The sequence below is a fragment of the Sciurus carolinensis genome, chromosome 10 (assembly GCF_902686445.1).
Source record: "Sciurus carolinensis chromosome 10, mSciCar1.2, whole genome shotgun sequence".
In the NCBI taxonomy this organism is placed as follows: Eukaryota; Metazoa; Chordata; class Mammalia; order Rodentia; family Sciuridae; genus Sciurus; species Sciurus carolinensis.
In genome coordinates this window covers 129,179,888-129,198,786 of record NC_062222.1, presented here as the reverse complement: position 1 = coordinate 129,198,786, position 18,899 = coordinate 129,179,888, and the positions used below count along the sequence as shown (strand labels likewise).

The 18,899-nt window shown below is 42.7% G+C and overlaps 1 protein-coding gene across 3 annotated transcripts in view; it reads right to left on the bottom strand.

Annotated features, from left to right (window-relative positions):
• The window catches only part of Tapt1 (transmembrane anterior posterior transformation 1), a 54,633-nt gene that overhangs the window by 34,222 nt on the left and 1,512 nt on the right, over nucleotides 1-18,899 (bottom strand). For 2 of the 3 annotated variants that reach the window (XR_007110492.1, XM_047566318.1), the window contains exons 2-3: nucleotides 11,088-11,218; nucleotides 1,195-1,313 (exon numbers count right to left, since the gene is read on the bottom strand). Coding sequence is in view for 2 of the 3 variants with exons in the window: in XM_047566318.1 (XP_047422274.1) it covers nucleotides 1,195-1,313; nucleotides 11,088-11,218 (250 nt within the window). In the remaining variant the exon portion in view is untranslated. The remainder of the gene's footprint in view (nucleotides 1-1,194; nucleotides 1,314-11,087; nucleotides 11,219-18,899) is intronic. The other variant, XM_047566320.1, reaches the window with a different exon arrangement.

The following is an 18,899-nucleotide window of genomic DNA, read 5'->3' as shown; positions in this document are numbered from 1 at the left end:
ATGTGTTACTAAATGTTAAGTTTATGTTTGTTTTCTACTTTAAAGATTTTAGAGATCTTAGTTTTTAAAAAATATATATATGATTCTGTATATGGACAAATACTTTTATTACTCAATTTCCAGGATTAATAATCTATTTCATTAATAACACATTATATATACAAAGAGTCACTATAGTAAATTGTTTCACAAATTATTGTCCATTTTAGCAATCTTTTTAAAAACTTTTTTCATAATGAAATGCATTTAGAAAAGTGATGCATATTAGAGATGTAACTCAGAAACTATGCTAAAATAATAATGCTAATGAAGAGTAACTACACGGAGTGGAGGCATGTTGCCATAACTACACGAAGAAAAAAACTGCAAAATCCCAACTCCTTCCAACCTTAACACCAATAAAGCACTAAGCTTCACACAGGTTCAACACTCTTACCCTACTCTGATTTGGAAGAGAAGAGAGGGAGAGAAGTTGGTATGTGTTCTGTCTCTTATGAACCAGGTGTTATGCTAGGGCCTCTTTACATCTCCCAGTCTTTGTGGGAAAGATTCTGAGCTTTCAATATCCCTTTTTTAGTAATGAGAGAACAGGCTTAGAGAAGTCAGGTGTTTACCACAACTAACCAGCTGATTAATGTTGGGTCGGGCTGTCTGACCCTTCCCAGGAGGGCAGTAGCCTGCATGAGTTTTTCTGTTGTCACAAATCAGGGGGAGTCTACCCTGTAATCAATAACTAAGGCTCTACAGGACACTACCACAGTGATTCTGAAATGAATGGGAGGACGAACCCTACAGTAAGAGCTCCTTAGAAGATTCTGGAATCACCTGCCTGCTACCTCCCTAGCCCAGAACCCAGGTCTCTTTCACAAAGGACACCCAACAGGCCCAGGGACTTTGAGAAAAGAAAGGCAGAGGCAAGTCTTTAATTCTTAATTCTGGGCTCTCACACAGCCTCTTGCATTAATGTTATTTTATTAGTTACAGTAAAGTTTTGTTTCTGGGAAAAAAAAATGCATATAAAATGTATAATATTATATAAACATTATATAATACACATTCAAAAGATAAACAATTTATGCATTAAGGGCTAAGATATGATAAAAACACGAATTATCCATATTCTAAAAACCCTATAAGTAGTAAAAATAATGAAACAATTTAGCCACTTAAAATAGTGAATGATCTTAAGCTTACCTTAAGCCATAGCAAGGCAGAGTGAGGAGTCTGAACAGGGCCAGGAAAACTCTCAAAGGAAGCAGAGTGAACACATACAGAAACGCGTCCAGGCACAGGAAGATGCCAAAAATCATGAGCTGCATTTTAAAAGGAGAGAAGGGAAAATAAGTCAAATATTCTTCAAACAACTACAGGTAAGGACTTCAAATAACTGGAAAATTTCTAAACTTGCTGGGAAATTTCTTAAAACTTAGCTCAGGATATAGGAAATTAATAGCCCCACTTGGGCACAGGTACTACATTTTAATGATAGTACTCTTTTGAAGTAAGGTTTGTATTTCTCCTTCCAGAGTTTTTGGTTTACCATCTACAAGAAGTCACTCACTCAGAAGACAAGTCGCCCCGGCCACGGCTATGCCACATCTGATGGCGCTTTCAGCGTACGTGAAATTGTGTTTAAGTCAATCATCAGTTCATGTGTTTATAACAATAAACTTGTTAGGCTGAATAAGATCCTAAGTTTTTGTTCTCTTTTCAACAATTTAGACTCATCACGGACAACAATGAAAGCACAATGCTAACCCAACAAGTCACATGCCACAGACTGTGGTTTTTAGCAATCCTCCCTCCCTGATGGGTGACTGTCCAGCGGAGTCCCTGTTTTGCATCTGTTCCTGATTTACACACAATGGAGAGGTGCACAAGCCTGAGCAGTGGTCTTTATTTATTCTTCCCCTGCCACCAAAAAGCCTTTCCCAGGCTGCAGGTAGACTGCCTGGCACAGCACCCAAGGTAGAAACTGCCAGAACCTGCATTCCCAGAAGGCCCTGTGGTGTGTGTGCAGGAGGACACAGCATATGGGAAAGGGAGCAGGTGGCGGTCTCCACGAGCTCTCGCTGGGCCAAAGCCCACTAGCTGCCAACATGGGCCTAGTAATGTGTGCAGCCTGGTGGGCACAGGACAGCAGGAGGCCAGGAGGTGGCTTCTGCCTTCAGGAACCCTGTCCCAGAGTCACCTCGTAGATCTGCATGGTGCTAATAGCCATGAGGACAAACCTAGCATGCTGAGCATAGGGCAGTTGATGGTCAAACCAATGTGGGGAGACTGAGAAAAGCTCCGCGGAAGAGGAGACTCTGAAGCAACATCTGAGGAGACGTGAGCATGTGCCCCCCCAGCTGAGGAGGGCATGTGTCACAAAGGAGGCCAGACTGGCAGCGGAGACAGGGCACAGGGAGGGGACCTCCTAGGGCACAAGGCACAGACAGGAGCACACACAGGGTTGAGGAAGGGTGACACTTTCCTCAGATGTTAAGGTACCGTCACCTTTCGCTGGCTTAGAGGAATCTGAATTGGCATCATCTACGGTCAACACAGGGCACGAGTCAGGGGACCACCCTTCCACATTTAAAACAGCTGTGTAAGCCCTGGGTGGGCAAGTCTGCCCACATGGGCCGGCCCTGCAACTGGACCACCCGGAGTCCCGAGCACCACACAACTCACACGGAGGTGCAGGACACTAGTGGTTCAACCTGAAGAAGTCACTCACGGACGTGGAACAATGACAGGAAGGAGTACCAGCCTTTCAGGGTCTGGTGAAACGGAAGCGTGCTGCAACTTCAGCACCTGTTGTTCTGACGTTACACATTCTTAGGAAATAGCACTCTTTTAAATTTTAGGTAAAAATTTCCTAAAAGAGCAAATGAAATATAATTCTGAAAACATTCATCCATGAAGGACGTGAAGCTGCACTGTGCAGGTTGGTGTCTGTGCGAGCTTCTCTCATAACACACGGAGACCCAGGAAGCCAACCCTCCGTGCATGGGAGGTGCCCGGCACCACAGGTGTTCCGGGTGGTGGCAGGTGCTCACTGCTTAATCCTCTAACACTCCTGAGGTCATTATCACCCCTGACCAACACACCTGGAGCTCTGAAGGCGCCCCAGGACATGCAAGGGAGACAGAACCGGCTCAAGCTTGCTGCCTGCCCCCAGGCCGGAGCCCTCTCTGAAGCAGACCGAGCAGGGCAGAGGCCTTTCCATTTCTCCTGCTATAAGGGTCTTGCCCAACGCTTGGTGTCAGAAAAAATGCAGGAATAATGGAAATTTAAGTCAAATTTACAAAGGGTATAATGATTTCACATATTTAGGTTTGAAGCTAGCTTTGTTATTAAGAATTAAAAGCTTTGAGAATATATCAACAATAACAATGTGCACTTCCATACCTTCAAGTAATCTGTATGGCATCGTGATAAAACACGTAACTACTATTTCCTTTTTATTCAGACCAAATAACCGTAAAGTATTCTGGCATTCTTAAGTAATTGCTAAAGAAAATTCCCCTTAAAAATACAGGGTGTAACTGTAAGCTAATGAAATCAGTGCCATATGTCTCTGCTTCCCTTTTGAGAAGCACAAATGTCTCCTGCTCTCCTTTAAATGCCACTTGAAACTTCAAAATAAATACAACATTGTCGCTGAAATGCAAGACATACAATGATTTTGGAATACGCCGCCTCAAATCCCAGGCCCCGTGAGTGGCGGTCCCTCCCTCTCCTCCCATTCCGCAGTTCTCCAGGTGAGCTGTGCAGCCTCACCTCAGCTACCAGGTAGAAGGCTGTGCTGATTTCACCCGTCCCTCACCTTTATGGGGAAGGCCTTATAATGAGTATGTCTTCTCTGAATCAGCATGTCTAACAAGAAGCAAAAAACCAAAAATACCCCAAAGAAACAAAGCATAACGAAAACACTCCAAGAAGAAATTACAAGCTGGAATTCTGGGCTTTTCCTTTTTTTGCATCCTGGGGTAGAAACACACCCTATCTCAGGGATGGAAGACAAAATGCTACACATACCTTCTGTGAAAACCTTCCTAGGGCTGCCTCGTTCTTTGATTTGTCCTTCTACTCCTCTCTTCACCTAACATTTATTGTACAGCTCTGATCAGGCAGACTGAAAGTTGAATAAAATACATATTCACTACTTTAAGAAGGTCAAAAGTCCTACGAAGGAACTTACTGCCCAAAGGAAAGGATTCAACTTTTGAAAACAACCCCAACAGAAACGCATCTTATACTGCAATTCACTATGTACAGATTCATATATACACTCAAAATATCAAAAAAAATGCTTCACAAAAATATTCTTATTCTAAGAAATATAGATTGATGTTTCCTACTTCCTTTTTAAAATTCATGACCCAAAAAGGTGGTAACCCAGTCTGAAAATCAGGTCCCCCAAAAAGAAGCAGGTTAAGATTTAGTTCCCTGCCTGAGGGGCTATCACAGCAGTGGAGGCGACTCAAGTTGGCTCAGGGAGCTTTGCAGAGGGCAGGGAGCTGGAACACTGTGGTACATTCTTTGTACAAAAGTGAATTAAAAGAATTGAGCTAACGAATCACAGGCACTCAATTTAAAAATCTCTTAAAATCCATTCTCAGCAGAGATTTACCAAAATGTATATGAAAAAATAATTATTTCAACATAATTGTCTGGTGATGAATGAGGTGATTCTTGCTATTCCTGTAAGTGAAAACAACCAAAGGACAGAAACATTCAGGGGCCTCTGTGCGGGAGGCCTAGCCTGGCAGACTTCAGAAGCCTCTGCGCTGCTGGGCTGCAGTCTACCGGCACACAGGCCTCAGCCACCCTTCACCTCCACTCTCAGGGCAGACAGCCCGAGTTCTCGAGCAGCACTGCCAGGGCCAGGGCGCCAGGCTGTAGAGAACGGAAGCACTACTGTTATATGGACACCTGTCACTCAGCTGTCCAGGCTCGAACTCACAGCTAGATTTGCCATTTCAATACATTTTTCAAAATTCTACTTAATTAGTTATACATGATAGTAGAATGTATTTTGACATATTATATGTACATGTAGTATAACTTAAGAGAAATGCAAATTAAAACTACACTGAGATTTCATCTCACTCCAGTCAGAATGGCAATTATCAAGAATACAAGCAAGAAGAAATGTTGGCAAGGATGTGAGGAAAAAAGGTACACTTAATACATATTTTTAAAAGTTTTCACGTAAGTTTTTAACAGCTGATCTTCAATGTTGAGAAAATGACAAAATGGAAGTGCTTCTGTGATTCACAGGTCAGCACAATATCACGTTTGTGAAAATTTCTACATCATGTTCACGCCACATTTATTTTGAATAGACTACTATCACTCTTACACACTTGAAAAAGAAATAAACAAAAATGCCAGTCTCTCCCTATGGGAAATGAACTTTTTTTATTTAATCGTGATTTTCCCTTTTGAAAAATCTCCTGTCTCCTTTTAATAGTATTTGAAATTTCAAGACAAAGAAAACATTATGACTAAAATTAAGCAGCAAAATGGTTTTGGAATCCACAACACGTCTCTTCGGAGACATGGACCATCTTCTGGATATTCTCAATGCCATCTCTCCCACGACTGTCACCACCCTGACTGTGGATCACAGGTCTGGGTGTGGTGAGAGGAGTGAAGAGTCCCACAGACAGAGCAAGAGACACCCCGTCCTGCCCCTAGTCTCGCTCTTTATAAAGTCTGGTCTGCGTCACAGGGTCAAGACCATTCTCGCTCAGTCCTGCACTGGGGATAAAGGATTTAGGAAAGACCTTCCCCAGGGATCAAAAGCTGTGTAATAAGTGCCAGTGAAAGCAGCAGTCACTGTGCTCTGGAAACCAGGTGAGAGACCAGGTCTGTGCAGTCTGTCTGTTGTGGGTGGAGTATGGGGACACCAGGGAACGTGCAGGAGGAGCAGGAGCCGGGAAAGGCATCCCTCAGAGGAGACAAGACGGGCACCGACTCTGCCAGGCACAGCAGAGAGGACCAGAACTCCAGGCAGAGGAAAGCATGCAAGGTGCAGTGTGAGTGTTATGGGCTGTGAGGCTAGAACTTTAATTATCATGTAAGAGGCATGAAATGATCTTTGGTTAATTGCTAAGGAGCTCAAAGTTTTATCTTCTGCTCCAGATGCCTTCAGGGAACCCAGGGTAGGGATGCATTATTAGAAGAATGTCAGACGAATGGGCTGTCAGTAAGGACGCTGACAAATCACTGACTTTGAAAGCAATCACTGCAGATTCAAGGACATTCCTATCACAGAGTCATTTTTATTCACCTGAATTAAAAAAATCCAAGTCCCTAGGAGGGCTACACTCTAGAAGACAGCAACAAAAGAACTGAGTCAGGCTCTTTCATGATAGGCAAGGCTACCTAGACCTCCGTAACCACGGGAAACTAAGGAGTCTTAATAAATGACTTCCTACTAATCACAATCTACATCTGCAGACATTTAACAGGACGGATTTCATAAGAGGAAATTAAATCAACTGATTTTTTGATTTGTAGAAAGATCATGCACATAGAATGATCTTGGGATTTTCCTACTTATTTCCAATCCATGTTGACAGCTTACGACTCATGACAACCCACCAGACGTGAGCTATTACTTGGTGTCCTGCCAGGGACAGAGAGGGCAGTGAAGCTCCTGGGGAGGGCTGGGAGATGGGGGTGGGGGAGTCTTCAGGTTCCACAGCAAGTTGAGTCACTAAGGCGCGGGGTCTTCAGAGCTGCAGATAAAGGGAGGCTGCTGCCGAGAGTGGTTGCACAGCTCCCAGACTCAGATCTCCTTTCTGGGGAGTGATCAGTGGCATCACAGAAGGCTGACAGTAAGCAAAGGGGCAGGTAAGAAGGGACGTATCAGTTGGGGACCTGACAGAGCACAAAGCAAAGGAAGACAGAGGTTCAAGACTGTTTACAAAGCTAACGTGACAGAAATAAGTTACTAAATAACAGCCCCACAGTACCAAGTTCCCACGCCATCTTTAAAACGCCTCAGTGAAAGGGGCCCTTAAGTTTTTCTTTGCTGGCTTGTCTGATACGCCCCAGAGCAAGCAGGGGCTTCACCATGCTGCAGGGGCTGGGGACACCGGGCTGCTCCTCCCTCTCCTCTGAGTTTCTGGAGGGGCTGGGGCACTGTTAAGAGAGCTAAGACAACTGCAGGAGCCTGGAGGCTGCAGCCACCACTGTCACAGCAGGGGTGACACACTGTGGTGCCAAGGAGAAACCCAGCCACAGCTGCTGAAATTCTGTGACGTCTACCCTGGTGTTCTTCCTGCTTCTAAGCAGCCATGTGGGGAGACATCTGGCAAGGGAAGGTCACAAACAACGGCTTCGTCATGAGAAGAATTTAGAGGAATGATTCTCCAAACATGTTTTCATGAAATCAGAAATTGAGTAGGAGCCCAAGAAATCACTGCCATCAACATGGGTCTGAGTAAGCAGGATCTACTCGTTTCCTCACTTCACAGTGAGTTACTAACGCTCCAGGACTGCTTTGCTGAAATGGAGGTGAAACAATAGATACTCCTACATTTTCATAAAGTACACCTCCATCGGACTAACAGGAAGGCTCAACCTGATACTTTGATTAAGTTCATTATTTTGAAAGACTCTGGGATCCTTTTCCCAGGATGTTGATCTCTCTGCCCCTCATAAAAACAGAACTGAGCTCTCCCACTTGATATTCCCTTCCTGGGAATTCTTCAATGTGTAGGCATCTCCCAATGTGCATGAGGGAAGGACTGCTGCGGATTTCAAAGCGCCTCTACAGGGACCACCACGTGACCAACGACCAACATCCGCGGAGCACACTGAGGCACAGGAGGTTACGAGGCTGCTCAAGGACTCAGCGCTCATCAGCTATGGGCCCAGGTCCCAAGCCAGGCAGCCTGGCTTCAGAGGCCATCCCCTTAACCGCTTCTCCTCCGGGCTCTCCATTCACAGCTCGGAGAAAGGGTCGTTCAATCTCCTTGGTTGTACAGACAGAAAATGAAGTTCACCAAGTGGACCAAGAGGTTTTAGCAGCAGGTCTGGGATAAGACTCCCAAAATGTGTGTGAGGGCTGGGAAGTGTGTGTGCTGGGGAAAAGAAGTGCCCCCCTAAAATAAGAAGTTCAAGCGTGAAAACAAAAGTACAAATGAAAGGCTGGAAATACTACTTCACATATACAAGCAACTCGCCTTTACTAGATGTCAAGGATGAGTTTAGTCCAGTGATGAAAGTACCCAAAAATCTTGGAGTTCTTTTCTTTTACATTAACAAACAGGTTTGGTAGGAGATACTGAGTTGATCTTTCTTGTGACCTTAAAGGACAAACATTAATTACATGCTTTGTAGTATTTACAACCTTTATAAAAAGCAATCTGATCTTTAATTTTCAAGTTTATCTTCCTGAAAATATTAAGTAAAAATACCAAAGTATTTTCAAAAAAAAAAAAAGAAAAAGAAAAAACAGATGGGTAAAGCGTTACATGTTAGAATATACAATGTAAACTAAAAGGAGACCAATAAAATATCATTGAAATTAATGTTTACAATAATAGTGTTAAATGAAAGCCTGCCTGTATAAAATAAGTCTTAAAGATACCAGAATAAATTCATGCTATTATGCAAGACATTTAAGCCTAGAATTAAACTGCAATCTAACTCTGCTTTGTTCTACATTTCACTTGGTCTTAGAAGTTAAGGAGATCAATGAATGGATAAAGAAGATGTGGTCGATAAACACAACGGAATATTACTCAGCCATAAAGAAGAATGACATTACAGTATTTGCCTGTAAACGGAAGGAACTGGAGACTATTATGCTAAGTGAAAATAAGCCAGTGCCCAAAAGTCAAAGGTCAAATGTTTTCTCTGATTTGTGGAAGATAATTCAAAATAAAGTGGCTGTGGTGGGGAGGAGATTTAAAAAAGAAAAAGAAAGAAAGAGAAATAAAATAAAAGGGGAGAGGGAATTTCATCACAATATAGGGAAGAATGGTAGAGGATGAAGGGGATTAGAGGAGGGGGAAGAAGGGACGGAAAAGGGAAGAACAGTGGAATGACTCTGACCAAACTTTCCTTGCCACTAACTGAAAACAAACAAAAAAATCCCCAAACTGTAAATGGATTTCAGAGAGACTGGTGGAGTTCAGAGCGGGGAGCAGGGATGCGCCGGGAAGTGCGCTGGAGCGGACGGGCTCCAGGCTTCCGTGATGGTGTCGGGGTGCCCTGGTGTTGTATATGACCACAAAGAATGAAAAAGGAAAGTTAAGCAGATTGCTCAAAATTGAAAAATGTGACAGCCTTTTGTCCATTTAAGCTTTAAATCTTCTGAAGTGTTGTTATAAGACATCACATTTTCCTAAAAACACCTACAACCAGAATCTTTTTTCAGAGGAAAGAAAATGATTAGAAAATTATTCCGACTGTATATGAATAGTGTTGACTCAACCTGTCTGAACGTGCCCAGGAGCCTGAGCAGGCGACCGGATGTCGCCACTGCTCATTGGTTGTGCCACAGGATGGGCAACTGAAGGGTTGCTCTGGGGCAATGCCCCGGCTCTTGAAGACTGACTGTGGGTTGCAGGCAAATCCCTCTCTGTACTCCCAGAGAAAATGGGAGCTCAGCACTGCTCGGATGCCTGGAGAAAAACTCCCTCTGGGGGCCGAGGCCGGCCAGGTAGAGGGGAGTGTGCCAACCTGGTCCTGATGAACACAGGCCCCACTGACCGTCCTCCCCTTGCTCTGCACATGCCCTCCCACTTCACCTCAAGGCTTCGCTCTCACTTCCAAGTGTGTAAGAACTGTTTTCACCTTTTATTTTTTTATAAGCAGAAAAAACTTCTCTCTCCCCTCCTCCCACCCCCAGACAAAATCTTAAGATAAACCCAGTACATAAAATGCAGCTGCTGCCTGGTGGAGGAGGGTGTGGCAGAGTCTCATGTGACCCTCCAGCCTGGGCTTCGCCCTTCAGCGCCCTGGACTCAACGGGCTCCTCCCCCAGACTCCCCCTCCCTAGAAAAGCAGCAGAACTAGTATACTGCCTGAGGCTCTCAAAGGCCAGCAGACCACTGTCACATCTGTTCTCTCCACCCCTGATGGCTCCCCTCTCCCGTTCTCTAAATCCCACCCAAATACAGAACTCCCTAAAACCGCAGCAAGAGGCACTCCAGCAGGAACCTAGTAAAGGGATGCTTCTGAAACAGTCACTCTGCCCTCAGTCACCCTTCTACCACGCTGATGGACTGTCAGAAAAAAAAATGCATTAGCCACACCAGCCAGGTAGGTCCCTGCTTCCCACAGCCTACCATGCCTTGTTATCAGCCTGCACTGACGGAGCAGGCCAGCAAAGCTCCCGCCACTGTCACAGAAAGCATGATCCCAGGAAACAACGGCACCATGATGAGCTCTGTTCCTGTGAGGTATGAAAACAGGTTTCTACAGAGCCCAGCTGAATCATTTCTTACTTCTTTTCTTCTAGCAAGTAAATATGCAATTGTTCAGACTCAGCAACTCTAGCAGCACCCAGAGGAAAGAGGGAGCTGTGTCCTGTAGGATCAGCCCTGAGGGGCGAGACAGGCTGGGGACTAGGCATGGGAAGTTTCCTGATGCTGTTACTAAGCTCATACTCACAGTGACACTTTCTGGAAGGGTCAAGCAAACTGTCATTTATGTCTTACATATGGGGCTTCTAAGAGATCGAGACCTTAAAAAGGCTGAGATTAAATGATTTCTCATGCTAAGCGGAAAAAATACCGCTTCTAGTGAAAAAAAAAAAAAATTGAAGGGATTATAAGAGTACAGAAGTGGAGAAAGTTATTTGGATATGGCATAAATATGATAGCTTAGTAGATAGCAAAGTTAAGAGTTTTGACAAAATGTATTATACTATCAATCAGTGGTTCTAACATTAACAACTTAACTTTTTAAAGTTTCCTCCTATAAAGCAATTCCTACTTCCCTAATATACTTAATTACTTATCACGTCATTTCCAATTTTAGAAACTCAACTGAAAATCGTCACAGTTTTTGCATAATTAACACTTTGACGTAAGTTTCAAAATGATGTCCAGAAATGAAAAATAAAATTGTACCTTTTCCAATTCTCTTGGTATTCGCATACAAGTGTACACTCTTTCTCTTCTTTCTGTATACTTGGCCTCATTATGTTCGAGGAAGTACCCTCTTGTTAGTTCAGCACTGAGGAACCTCAACAATGAAAGCTCTACAGAAAAAAAAACAACAACACAAAACAAAAAGAACAGTGTTTATCAAGGAACATACAGGCTAGCTGGGGCCACAGTAATACACGTAAAACCAGAAGAGAACCAATCTAGAATTCTGTTCCTAGAAGCAAACTACGCACAGTGACCAGCAAACGCTGCTGTATGTGGTGTAAACTGGAGACGCCAAAGCACATGGAAAGGAATGTTTACTAAGAGCCAGGAGAGTCCAAAAAGTGTTTTTCCAGAGCCCAGTCCTGCGTCTTACAGGGGACACAGGGTCTGGACTGATGGGGAGATGGGGGAGGAAAAGAGTAGCTACCAAGAATCTATCAGGTGGACATGCGGATAGTCCAAGGGAACCAGGCGCCCTGGAAGGCACTGCTGGAGGTCAAGACCCACGCTGCGTGAGCCACGTGAACACTGCACCCGCGGTCTCAGATCCACTGGCACAAGCAGCCAATGATGGCATCTCCCTGCATGAAGGCTTACGCCAGGACAGTCACAGCAGCTGCACCAAGCCACCCACAGTTAGACCCCCTCCCTTTCCCAGAGTCTTCCCATCTACCCAGCTTCCTGTTCCTCAGGGGCAAATCCATCCAACTGCCTCTCATCCCAGATGAGGAGGGCAAGGCCAAAGCGGGTTAAAGTCTCTCTGCCTGGGGTCCTGGCAGCATGCCTGGCTTTGGTTTACCCAGCCCACCACCTCAGTGGCCTCCCATCAGCCCTTCCTTCCCTCTCCTACTCCACAGAGACCAAGTTCTTTTCCAAAACTCAGGATACCAAAAGGTTTCAAACTGCTCTCTTTGCTCTGAGCTGGCCTGTGCTTTTTCTACCAATTGCAGTACTGAAGTTTCCTCCTAAAATGACAAGGGAAGGTTGATTTCATTTATGTGTATCTGCTTAAGGAGCTGCATCTTGCATTGAGTTCTAGGAGCTAATCTGCCTGTGAGGGGAAAGCGTTTATAGTCAAAAACGTCCTCAGAAGCAGATTGAACCGTGCCTAAACAGGGAGTCTGAAACCGCTCACTCCTCTGGTGCTGGAAAAGAGCCCTAGTTTTACCAGCATCATGTTAAGTGGCTTGTGTTTTCTGTTCTTTTTAAGTGTGCATACACACACACACACACACACACACACACACACACCTTTAAACACTAGATTCATAATCTGTTTGGAGAGTTAGTGATACCACATTTAAAGATGACCTGTATGAACACAAAAAGTAGAATTAATCAAGATGTCCATCATTAGTGGAACTGCTTCATAAATAACAAAGTATCAGTTTTAAGAAAGAGAATCAGAAATCCAAAGGCAAAAGAAGAGAAATCCAGATTCTCTGGAAGAGAAGAGATCCTAAAACAGGAAAACCGGGACAACTCAGCTGGCACTTACAGATACCATCTTCTACTCTGTTCATGGGTCAGTGATGGTAAAGGGTGGCATAGCAGGTGCCTGAACCCAGGCCCCAAGAGAAGAGGTGCCACAGTGCAGTCAGCCAGGAGAGCCTTGGGCACCCCATAGGGAGATTCTCACCATGCACATAAGTGCGGGGACAGAAGCTGGGCAGCCTCAGGGTCTGATTTCTGGGTAAAGAGACAGAGACACAGGTCCTCATGTAATCGTTAAATTTAAAAAAGTAAACTGAATAAAAAGGCTTAAGACAGCTATCTAGTTTATTTGGAAAATGACCTTCCATGGTGGTGTCCCCCTTGGTGTCTGCAGAGGCTGGCTTTCACTATAATCAGTTGTTAAGACCCCAAGAAGAGCATGGGGTCAGCAAGGAGAAGGAGCTCCAGAAAGACCCTCTCACACTTCAGCCTTGTGACCCTGGTCGAGTGGGAGATCTCAATTTCACAGAAGAGAAAACTGATGCTCAGGCAGCTGTGACACCTGCTTCCTGCCTGCCTTCCACAGAGATCACTGAGGGACTGACCATATCTATATGGATGCATATGAAAACCACAAAGCATGTCATAATGGCGTGAACCACTTATCGTTCATTTAACAAGTTCTACAGTATTCGCCACTGCTGGCTTGGCCATTACTTAACATTTACTGATGCTATTTCTGCAGTCCTGCTCCTATGGTTAAACAGTAAACAGTTTTCTGTAAGAAACACAGTGTTTCAACTATATTATAGATTAACTAACAAGAGAGTCAGGAGTCTACCTCCAGAAATAAGAATTTTAGTTAAAACCAATTTTAATACTATAACAGAGAACGTTAAAACATCAAATGATAAAAACATAGTTTGACACCCCCACAACTATGAAACAGGCTCTAGAGTTATGCCCATTTTGCAGATGAAGAAATAAGGTACAGAGAGGGTCTCAAAGAAAACAAGCAGCTGAGCCACAATTCAAAGTCAAGAAGTCTGTCCCTAAGAAGGAGCCCTTTGCCACTGTTTTATGCTATCACTATCAGGAGCTGTAAAGAGGAGCCTGTGTTCTTTCTGGAAAACTAGGCACTCCCCTTTCCCTGTGCTGCCACAGCACCTGGGCTGACTTCTGTGACACCACACCACTCACCATTCAGTTGCTTTAGGAGACCATGAATTTTTTGAGAGCAAATGCCATGCACCCCTATATTCCTGATGTCCAGCCCTGAGTGAGCTGACAGAAGGGGCTGTCTCTGAGCACAATAAACGCTAGGCTGATGGGATGGAGAACAGTTTTAGAAGATACAATAAGTAATGAGAAACAAGCAAAACAAAACAAAACATCCCAAGCCTCGAGGTGTCAACTGTTAAGAGCTTTCCTTTACCTCCTCTCACCAACTCATGGAGAAGAAGCCCTGTTCAAAGGATCAGGAGGAGCCTTCATGCTGAGGCACAAGACAGTTTACAAAGGCCTTGCTTGCATTACTTCATGTAATTTTCACAACAATTATGAGAGTTAAAGAGCACAGTTAATGGCATTCACATTTTGCAAATGAAGAAGCTGAGAAAATTAAGAAACACATGGTCAAAATCATGGAAAAGTTAAGGGCAAAACCAGAACAGAACCCAGATCTTGAACCACGTCCAGCATGCTCTCTCCCCTACATTCAAACCATCATGCACCTATTCAACAGTCACTGAGAGAACACCACCTAGCCCAGACTGGGACTTGAGTCCTGTAGAAGGAAGGGGATGGCGCTGCCCCACCACACTTCTGATCTCCCCGACCCCTGCAAGGCTGTATTCTGCAGCTTGTACCCATTGGTGGCATCCAAGCGTACCTGCGTCTCGGTTTTTCTTTGTTAAACACTCTTCTCTAGCACTCTGCACACCTGTCTCAACTATCTGCCCTGCAATTTGGGGTATCACTTTCTGGTCATTACTTAGGAGAGCTACTGTTAATCTCCTGTGTCCATCCTTAAAGAATCTGCTAGAGGAGTACGCCTCACTCTTCCTGTGTCTGGTGCCATTTCATTCTTTCTTAGCAAAGGAGTCACTCTCATCTGTTATGTCAGACATCCACCTTTCCATTTTAAAAGCAGTCTTTTCCAAAACAAAAGAATCCAAATATTTATTTTAGATCTTAGGAAGAAAAAACAACATTCAGAAAAAAACTATTAAAAATAGAGGTATTTTACCATTTAATTATAACATAAGAGCTTCTACATTAAAACTAAGGTTTGTTTATCAATTGTGTATATTTAACATGAGGAAAATAATACCAATCATAAATACAAATCAATTCCTCCAGCATATTTTTATTCAATTCTCAGCTCCCCCATGAAACTCCTCTATAATCCAAACAGAAAAAGAGTATAGTATAAATTGCTTCTTCCACACCCTTAAAAGAATTATTATTATGCTTAATTATTTTTTCTGAGATAGCTTATTTTAGAAGAACCTAGGACAAAGAAGTATTAATTAAAAGTAATGAGTAATCATATATATATTTATCTGTTCAGTAATATGTCTAAATATATCATTCCTAAAATAGCATTGCTCAGTGAAAAAAATTGGAAAGTAATACTAGTTAACTGTTAAGAAAATATGAAACATGCAAATCTCCAGCCTTTTTAACTGAAAGCTTTTATAAACTCTACTACAATTACATTAAACAGTAAATATAAATTTATTACATAAATGCAAGGCACACCCCTGTGAAAGGCAAATTAAAAATCAGACTAGGGAATCAACATAACAGTAATTCTGCCCTTTTAACTCAAATGTAAGCAAAGGAACCATTTTTCATAGTATATTCAAGTTATTATGATCCTCAAAAAAATGTTTATAGTCTCATTTAGGAAAATAAAGAAGAGGCAGAATATTCAAGAATTTAGAGATGGAAAATACGTACAGAAATAAATTAAAAAATAACTTTTTCCAAGGTCACAGAATACAAAGTAAAGGATTAAAAATGGGAACAGAATACTAATAATCTGATTGTGAATGCCATAAGTCTTTCTGGAGACTTTTTAAAAATGTATTTGTCACACTGAACCACAAATGAGCCATTAGGACTGAATTTTTAAGGGTAAACTATGTTACAGTTAAATAATTAAAAAAGTCAAAACAATGAATTGATCAGAGACCAAAGTGAATAACTTCACTTTGTTTAGCTTACACGAGCTAATTAGTAGAGCAAGTGATAAGTTTAAAAGCAGAACAATAGGTTGTCAGAGAAAAGCAGCTAATTTTACTTATCTGTAGCAGGGTTGTGGTTACTCCAAGTAATTTCTCAGTCAATTTTCTAATTATTTTTATTTTCCTTTGTAAATAAGAAATTAACTGACTTTAGGGCACAATTTCAGAATCCGTGGCCTTTAGTCATCCACTAGGATGAGTTTGGAACACAGGGGTAATTGTACAGTTATTCTACAGAGGGTGAAGGATGGTTAAATGAAAACATTTCAACACCACGGGGGTATCTGCAAGAAGAACTTAAATTTTTCAATTACAAAAATAACAAGACATGAGGAATACAAATAGTTAGAACCTTTTTCCCCACTGGAAATCTTCTGTGTGAATTCCTAAAGAGCAGATCTACTGGCTTTTCTGAGTTTCAGTCCTTTCTCCTGCCTCTGCCCAGCCTCTTATGGAGATCAAGCAAGAGGTCCAATGATGGGTAAGCAAACAAAAGAACCAAAGGACAGAAAATGAGTCTAAGCTCCGGAAGAAGGAGTGGCCAAGAAAAAAGGAAAACGGGCCCCTGGCACTACTCTCATTAGAAACTATACTGTTCGCCCAACCTAATTTAGCCTTTTGTTTATCAGGAATACTGATCCCTATGCACCTGACACTTGCTTAGGAAGCTATTGCTCCAGTCTCACTGGCAGGTGTTACACTTATCTCTCACACTAAGCCTTCTGTTAGGTCTCCATGGTGACTACGCCTTAGATAATTTAGGTACTATTTAGTAGTGACATTATGAAACAGCCAAATGGATTAGGCAAGCCGTCTAAACAAGCACAGGCTACAAAAGCAATTCAATGACTGAACCAAGCCAAGAACACAGATTGCCTAACTCTCAGTCCAAAGGTGACCTGCCGGAAGCCAATATACAAAGGTGAATATTTCCCTCCTAGGAATTCTGTGGATGAGACAAAAGGGGAACAAGGACAACTACAAAATGATATGCAGTTCTCATTATCTGTCCTTATGACAAAGAGCAAAATGGAAAATACAGCATTTTTAAGAATAGGAAAAAAGAAAACTGAAGAGGTGAGTGTGCAGTCTGGATGACCATCTTCCTAGTGTTCAAGGTGTGACCACACTTAGGAATAGTCAGAGGGATCTGTCCCTCTCGTAACGTCCAAGTACCAGCATCAGAGACAAGCTTCAGCCTACTGCCAAGCAGTATCTCAGTCAAAAAGGGAATTCTGAGGACAGAGAGGAGAGTTTGAAAAGAAACAATAAGAAAACCACACCTAAAGTAGATAAATGTATTTGGTATACATATAAATATATATGTATATATTTATTTTTCTAAGCATATAAATCAAGAAGATCAGGAACAAAATCAAAGGGAAAAAAAAAAAGAAACTTTAATTTTACTCAGATGGAGAGAAAATGGATAAAAGCACCTAAACCATACATTTACTTGAGGAATCCTAGGTTATGAGGACTGACCGACAAATGTCTTATAACCAAAGCCCTAACTCCCCTAGAAGAAATGATTAAGGGAAGTCGGGAACTAAGTGATGTTTAAGCCACCAAGACACTAAATTGTGACTTTCGAAAAGGAAAAACAAAGGGTGACCCGACTTGTAGAGGCGATATCAGCACAAGTGCACAGGACTTACTAGGAAGAATGGACTAGTAGTATCGCCTTCAGTATGACTGCTGCTTCCTAAGACTCCTTTGACCCGGGGAGAAATGCTTTATGTCTGACACTAGGTGGTGCTACTCAAAGGCCCCTGGGCCCAGGGAACAGTTTTCTAAAATCTGGAAAGGAAGGGAAAATTACAGAGCAGTGAAGGGACAGTGCTGGAGGAGCAGGGTGAACGGAGGGAGAATGGCCAACGAATTCTGATCTAGTGGGGACGCTTCCACCAATGCAGCATCAGAGTTACAGGTGGACACGAGCTGCAGCAGGAGCAGACACCAGAGGACAGAGGAAGGAGATCATGCAGGTGCAGGCTGCAACAAGAGTGGCTGTGGTCACCAGCTGACATGTTCCTGGGAACATGCTCACCTAAGGTCCCATCCCCAAGGCTAGTGTGACTTAACAAACAGGAGTGACCACTGTTGTCTCTCCTCACAAAACTGAGGGAAATGGTGAAGGAAGGAGACCATCCCAACAGCTAAAGCTGGAAATGTCTCTCTAATGAGGACTCTAACCATGGGTTAAAAACCCAGGTTCAAAGATCTTTGAAGAACCGGAGTAGGGTATGATGAAGTCCTACCTATGGAGTCCAGGTATCCAGACCCACCCCAGAAGAGCCAGGGAAGGAGAATTAGATGCTATTCCACCAGCCCAAGGTCTGTGTCCACCAAAGGCTCTCGATAACTTCATTTTCTTGCCACGCAAACAACAAAACGGCTTCTAAATGTTGGCTTTCCTGAAACTCATAAAGATTTTAGAGAAACTACAGTGAAAACTGGTCAGATTATTTCTATTTGCATAGTGCTTTCAATAGTCAAGTCTAAGTAAACAGGGAGCTGAGAGATTTAATTCTTTTGTCTTATTTAGATCCTGCCGATTCAAAAAGACTCGAGCAAGCAAGTGTTTAACTAACAACTAAACCAAATAAAGTATGGTTGAGAAATTTCAAGTGGTTAACTAAAAAAGACCAAACAAGGCACAGTTTGTACTTTAAGTTCTCAATGATATGAACCTATTCAAAAATTTATGCCCAGTTCTGAGAATTAGCAAATCAATTAGGAGCTCATCTGATCAGCCTGCTGGCCTTTTAGTACTCCTATAATTTCAACCCAGGAACAATCAATGATGCAGTCAACCTTATAACTTAAACACTTATGTGTATGAACTGCAAGAAATAACAGCTAATACAGCCTCTATTCAGCTGTGTCAGTCTAGAATCAATGTTTTAGTTGGAAGAAATTTAATGGAGCTATGGTTCAGTTTGCTGTCCAAGACTTGGAATTATGTAAGAATTAAAACACTGTAATTATATTCCATGAAACAAATACCTCAAGATCTTCCTTTCTTTTAAGTTTACCATCCAAATGCAGTATGAATACAAAAGCAATTTTTAAAAATTCTTCAAAAACAATAAAATCGTCG